The following is a 7,037-nucleotide window of genomic DNA, read 5'->3' as shown; positions in this document are numbered from 1 at the left end:
TACAAGCTATATCTAAACAGATAGATAAAGTAAAAAAACTAACTAAATAATTAAAATATTTTTATATTATATAGTTACTTTTTTAATAAATACAACTTATTAATTTAAGTTGCTTTTTAACTATAAACAACTTTAAATTTCTATAAGAATATATTTATTTTAATTTTTATTATATTTATTAATATATAGTATAAAACTGCCGACAACCTTAAACCTTAGTATAGTAATAGAGTTAAGTAATTAACTACAGAATTTTCTTATATCTATAATAGTAATAGACGTACTTTAAATAGTATAAATAAATATGAAATATTAATATAACACCTAGGATAAAAATATAATGTAATTGGACACCAAGCCGGTGTAATACCAAGCCGGCGCCTACGGCGCCGCGTCTTGTATTCTTAATATCTTAAAATTAAAGAACTCTTCCATATTGCCCTATTTATATTATTTTATGATTTTTTTAGTATTTCTTTTTGTATATTAATATAGATGATATAAATAAATATTTAAATCTTACTATTAAGGCTTTTAAAAGTAGAAAGTTTTTTATAAAGGCTGCCTATACTGCCGTGTTTAATATTAAAATAAATACCTTTAAAAATTATTTAAATAGTATTAAATTATATATAGAAAGAGATGCTAATAGTAGAAAGCTATCTATAATTAAAAAAATATTAAAATAATAGCTTTTTAATATAGCCTATTATAAACTGCCTTTTAAAATCTATAATATTTAATTCTCTACCCAGCTGCTATATTAAGCAAAGTTAAAGCCAAATTAATATAGTACTATATCAGAATATTAGATTACTTGCTATATTAAATATTATCCAGAACTAATATCTAAATTTATATTAAAGTATAATTATTAATATACTAAATATAAGGATTCTTATCTTATTTAAAAATAGTTTAATCTTATTTATAATACAGTCCAAAAATATAGTATTTTTAATAAAAATATATAGAATATAGATAAGACTGGATTTTAGATAAAAGTTACTTTAACTGTTTGTATAATCTATAGTTTAAAAATATAAAAATTATATACAAAGTATATACAGCTAGAAAATTATAAATAAATAACTTTAATTATTATAATATTAGTTTTAGAAACAGTCCTACTACTACAGATTATTTTTACAGTATAAAATTATTAATTAATATAGTATAAAGTCTGTTTAAAATCTTATTATCTAAGTATTAGTAAAAATAGCTGAACTACTAATAAGCTTAGATTTAACTGGCTTTAAAATATATTACTGATATACAGCTTTAAAAACTATTAGTAAGTATTATATATTAATTTTTAATAGCTATAATAAAATTATACAACTTAGCAGTTTAATTAGTTCTATACAGTATAAAAATTATTTTTTTATATATATCTGCCTATTTATTCTATAAACTGCAGCCACTTAATATTACTTGCTTTAGACTATTAAAAAAGTTATATAGCCAGTTTTTTTTAAGGCTATTTATTATAAAAAAATTAATTACTAAGCTTAATTTTTTATAATTATATTATAGTATCCACGCTAAGGCCTTTTTTAATATTAATATACTTAGTAGATTTTATACTACCGGCCTTATTTTTTTAAATCTTTAAAAAGTACTTTTAATACTATAGATTTAATTAAAAACACTAACTTTACTAATATTCCTATATTCTAATTAGTTTTTCTATCTTAGAAAAATACCTGCAAATTTATATAAATTCAAAAGGTAGAAATAAAAAATATAAAAACTTACAGATTAAAGCCTAGTATTAATAGTTTTATATAAAATTATTAAAAAGATAATTAAGGCTGTAGAATAGTTTATATAAAATATAGTCTTGCTTTAATAATAAGTTAAGTAGTTCTAATTTATATAAGTAAATTAAAAAAAGAAAGATTTTATACTATTATATATAGTAGAAAGATACTTTAATAAGCTAAAAAAGCTTTAATATAGTTTAGATATAAAAAAATAAAGTAATTTAGACTGTAGTACCAAGGCCGGCTAGGATATACCAGCCAGCCCGCTGCAGTATATATAAAAGTAAAGGATATAATTATTTAAAATACCCTTATAAAAATAATAAGAATTAATATATATAGTTTTTTTTAGTAGTTAAATAGTCTTAGAAAGCGGCCAGCGAGGCAGTCAGCAAGGCAGCAGCAGACCGCCACCGGCTTGGTATCACACCGGCTCGGTGTCCGATTACATTAATATTTAAAAAAGGTGATTTAATAAAGCTTTGTTTTCATTAAGATTATAAAACTCAGCAGTCATAAAAAAATTTAATAATATATTTATATAATCTTTCAAGGTTCTAGAAAAAAAGTTGGGATTAGTATATTTTATTAAACTATTTTTAGATTTATAAATTTATTTAGTTATTAGTATTATATACCTGGAGCTGTATATAAAAAAGTTAAAAAATCTTTTTAGAAAATCTTTTTTTACTGTTAACTTTCTAAATCCGATCCAGTAACTGGAGACTTATATAAAATTAAGACTTTATTTAGTTAATATTTTTAAAAATAGTAGATTTAAGTATTTAGTAAAGTAGCTTAGATATACTAATAAATATAATATATAGTAAAAAAAATATAAGAATATAAGATAGTTAGTTAAAAAATATAAGTAATACTATTCTCAACCGACTAGTAGTCTAAATCTAAAAAAGCTAATATATATAACTTATATTTTAAAATACAGTTAAGATTATTTAAAATAATAGTAACTATTTATTTTACTGTTACTAATATAATACTATAATATATTTTTTTTATACTTTATTTTTTTTGCTTTTCTTTAACTAATTACTTTTTTTAATATTATTTACTATTTTCTTTTTTAATCTTTTCTAATACTATTATTTTTTTAATATTATATTTGCCTGCTGGAACTAATTCTAATTATTTTAAATTTAAAAATAAAGTTATTAAGACTTTTTATATAAAAGCTAGATAGATAAATAGCAAAACTAGAATTATTTAAAATATTTAAATAAGCCTGGCTAAGTAAGATTTTGTAATCTGGCTTTATAAAAAATATTAAATCCTTTATTTTTAATTTTTTATTTAATTTTTATTATATCTGAAAATTATATTGTACCTCATCCCCCTCCATACTATAAAAATATATATACTTAAATAAAAAGAAGCTTTATCTAAGACCGGATTACTAATATAAAAATAATAAGTTAAAAAAACTAATCTTTTTCTAAATATAAAAATAGTTTAAATTAATAATTTACTATTTTTTTATAGTCCTTTAAAGCCCTGTCTATAAATTAGATCTAATTTTAAATTCAATTTTAACTTCTACTCTAACTCTGACCAAGATATTAATTTTTTAATTCTAAAGAAATATACTAAGACTGTAAGTCTTAGAAAATATATTTATTCCTCCAGGTCTAACTCCAATAACTATATTACAATCTTAAAAACTAAAATAATTAAAAAAAAGAATAATAAAAATATATTAGATTATTAGAATACTGATTTTATTTTAAATATTTACCCTAATTATTTAAACTATAAGATTAATAAAGAGATATTAATTATCTGATTTATTAATTATATAATATTAGCTAATTTTTTTTTTAATATTTTATATTTTTTTCTGCTGCTAATCTACAACAAACCAAAGCTTTTAAAATTTATAATGAATGAAATATAAGATACATAATATACCTACAGATATAGTATAATTTATAATAACTTAATTATTTATATTTTCTACTAGTTATAAATTAAGTTAAATTTTTATTAAATAATTAACTAGTATAGTAAAAATATTTTTAAAAATAATCTTAAATCTTATAATACTTTGCCAGAATTTAAGTTAAAATATAATATTAAAAAAAGTTTTTAAACTAATTCTGCTTTGGATTGCTCAGACTAAACAGGCTGTTAATAATTTTAATAATATAGTAAATATTTAGTAATAGTAAGTTATTAATTAAAAAATTAATACTTTCTATACAGTACTAAATCTGTTTAATAATATAGTAAAGAAGCTGAAAGATAAAGTATTAAACTAAAATTATAGTAAATAGTAGATTAGCTATAAAAAGCTACCTAATAAAACCTTTTTTTATAACTAAATAAATAAAGTCTAGAATTAAATTAAAGTAAAGAATTATATTATTTCTACTGCTAAGATCTTTTTTTAATATATTAAAAATATAAAAAAGTTTTATAAAGTATTTAAAAAAAAGTCCGCACAGATAAAAAGATAAAAAATAAAGCTAAAAAACAGTATAAAAACCCCAACTCTAACAAAAAATTTATATGCTGTGTATTTAATAAAAATAAAAATATTTCTATAATATAATATTTTTTATAAATAATAATATTAATACCTTAAAACTATATAACTGGATTATTAATTACTATCTGTTATAAAAAAAGCCTATAGTTAAAATAATAATAAAAAACTTTACTAATATCTTTAATCTTATAGTACTACTAAATACAAAAAATACTCGAGCTTTTAAAAAACTACTTAAAGATAAGTATTGCTTATTATATTTAATTACTAATAATATCTAGAAATCTTGTACAACTGTACTTAAGATTTATTTTTTTATTATAAAAAATATTAGTTTTATACTTTTAATATATGGTTAGAAGATGCTTTTTAATATTAAATAGTAGTTTTTTATATAGAAAAATGTTGATTTTTATAAAAAATCACTAGAGAAGTAGCCTTTTAATAAAGCTATTTATAAAAGGCTTGCTGGTATTTGCTAAACTCCCTTTCTAGCTTATTAACATCTTAATGAAGATGTTAAATTAGTATTTAGCACTTAGTAAATAAACTTTTTTTTTATATTTATTTTTATAATATTAATTTTTATTCCTGTTTTTTAGTTTTTTATTTAGTATATAGATCTTATTTGTATAGCAGGGGGAGTGTTGCCTTCTTCAACACCTTAGGGAGGTATGATACTGCCCTTTCTTACCGCTTTGAAGAGGCGACCTTATGTATGTATTAAGATAGCTAGAATAAGGGAAACAACCATCTATCTATGAATTATTGTTTCTCAAGGCCTCAAAAGCCAACATATACCTAATATTATAGTAGACTATAGTTACTAATAATATAAATAATATTTTAAGTAAAAATTATAATTACTACTAATAAAAAATTAGTAACAGCTATAGTTTTATACTAGTTTTATTTATTTATATTTTAATATAGATAAGCTAATTACAGCTATTCATAAAAATAACAGCTGCTTTATAAATTAAATCAATTAATAATAATATTTTTAAATAATATACTAGTATTTCAAATCTCATAAGAGCTATTTATTTATTGTACTATTTTACTACCTAAACTCTTATATAGTTACAGTAGGTAAGTCTATACATATAGTATTCTTAATTATATTAAAAAAAGCCGTTTTTATAAATAAAGTGAGGCAGATATATATACAAGAATTGCCATAGGCAGGAATATACAGCACAATTAACCACTGCACCAAACCACCAGACCGACTGCTACAGCTATGTACAGATAAAGTATAACAGATGCCTGGGGCACCTACCACTGGGATGCCTGACCGGCCTGTTATAGAAAGGCGGTCTGTATAGCAGAGCCACATGTGCAGCAGAATGTCAGAGCACCTGAACACTACAAATTTATTATATACATAATTATAAATATCACCTGGATAATTCAAATATGAAGGATCTAAGAATTTTATCTCATCTTACGTACTCTCAGGTTTTATACTGTTAATGGGAAAGACATTAGATCTTTACATAGAGTAGTAAAACTAGTCTTAGTGGAATATAGTTCGACTGCCAATTTCGACTTGAGCAGATACTAGTCCGGAGCACAGACGTTAGAACCAATCCCTTATTGCCCCCCTCCCCATTCCTCCTTCCCCGCTTTCACACTCTGCCCTTATTACAGGACAATAGTCAAGCCTTGAATCATGGATAATAACAACAATCTCGAACCTGTACCTTCTCCCGCACAGGGCGTTGGACCATTCTACAGACCAGAGGACGAAAAGCCTACAGCAACAGTCTCCAAGGATATATCCTACGAGAATGTCCATGTCCTTCCCCAAACCCCTCAATTGATTGCTCTTCTGACGTAAGAAATGGCATAAACATTTAAATACTCCTTTGGATCATTGCCTCCGTCCTGTACTGTGATGGGCTAATCCTCTTGACAGTATGATCAGAGACAAGCAAACTTGTCGAGCCGACTTCATATTCTATTCTAACAGAATCATTCGCCTCCTAGTCGAGGAAGGTCTCAACCATCTACCAGTGGTCGAGCAATCGGTCACCACACCCGTAGGCCGGGTTTACCTCGGAGTTAGATTTGAGGGGAAAATATGCGGCGTTTCGATAATGAGAGCAGGGGAAGCCATGGAGCAAGGCTTAAGGGACTGCTGCCGATCCGTGCGTATCGGCAAAATCCTGATCCAAAGGGATGAGGAGACCTGCAAACCAAAACTTTTCTATGAAAAACTTCCAACTGATATACGCAATCGATGGGTACTCCTTCTGGATCCAATGTTTGCAACCGGTAAGTCGCGACACACCGACATGGCTGGCTCGACCTAATTGTTCCTAGGCGGCTCTGCAACGCTTGCAGTCGAAGTTCTTAAAGCGAAGGGTGTTCCTGAAGACCGCATACTCTTTCTCAATCTTATTGCAAGTCCATCAGGAGTCGCGGATTTCGCAGAACGATTTCCCAAGCTAAGGGTAGTAACTGCATTTATAGACCAGGGTTTGGATGAGAAAAAGTAAGTGTCGCGCACTCTCTACAGTATGAAAGGTGGGAGACTGACCGCCACCGCTAGATATATCATTCCGGGGCTGGGTGACTTTGGTGACAGATATTATACACTTTAGATCGATATTTGTACTTGTAAGAGGTTATCAGGTGCATGGCGGAGGTCACGAGGGAGTCTTCTTTAAATGACATTACTTTTATTACACTCAATTTAGCGGTATGTAGGCATTGACGGAGTCAATTGAACCAGAGCAAGGCAGATCTGGTTCTTACTT

The 7,037-nt window shown here is 25.2% G+C and overlaps 1 protein-coding gene across 1 annotated transcript; it reads left to right on the top strand.

Moving 5' to 3' along the window:
* Positions 1-6,193: 6,193 nt before the first annotated feature.
* On the top strand, positions 6,194-6,968 carry BO82DRAFT_358022 (uracil phosphoribosyltransferase; the record flags this gene model as incomplete). The annotated part of the gene is made up of 3 exons (XM_025636169.1): positions 6,194-6,552; positions 6,601-6,772; positions 6,830-6,968. Coding segments are annotated over 3 exons (583 nt in total), but the record flags the coding sequence as incomplete, so codon positions are not given.
* Between the last annotated feature and the right edge of the window lie 69 nt (positions 6,969-7,037).

This window comes from Aspergillus uvarum (genome assembly GCF_003184745.1).
Source record: "Aspergillus uvarum CBS 121591 unplaced genomic scaffold BO82scaffold_64, whole genome shotgun sequence".
NCBI classification, from domain to species: Eukaryota; Fungi; Ascomycota; class Eurotiomycetes; order Eurotiales; family Aspergillaceae; genus Aspergillus; species Aspergillus uvarum.
The sequence above is the reverse complement of the archived record's forward strand: the minus strand, read 5'-3'. Positions and strand labels throughout refer to the sequence as shown.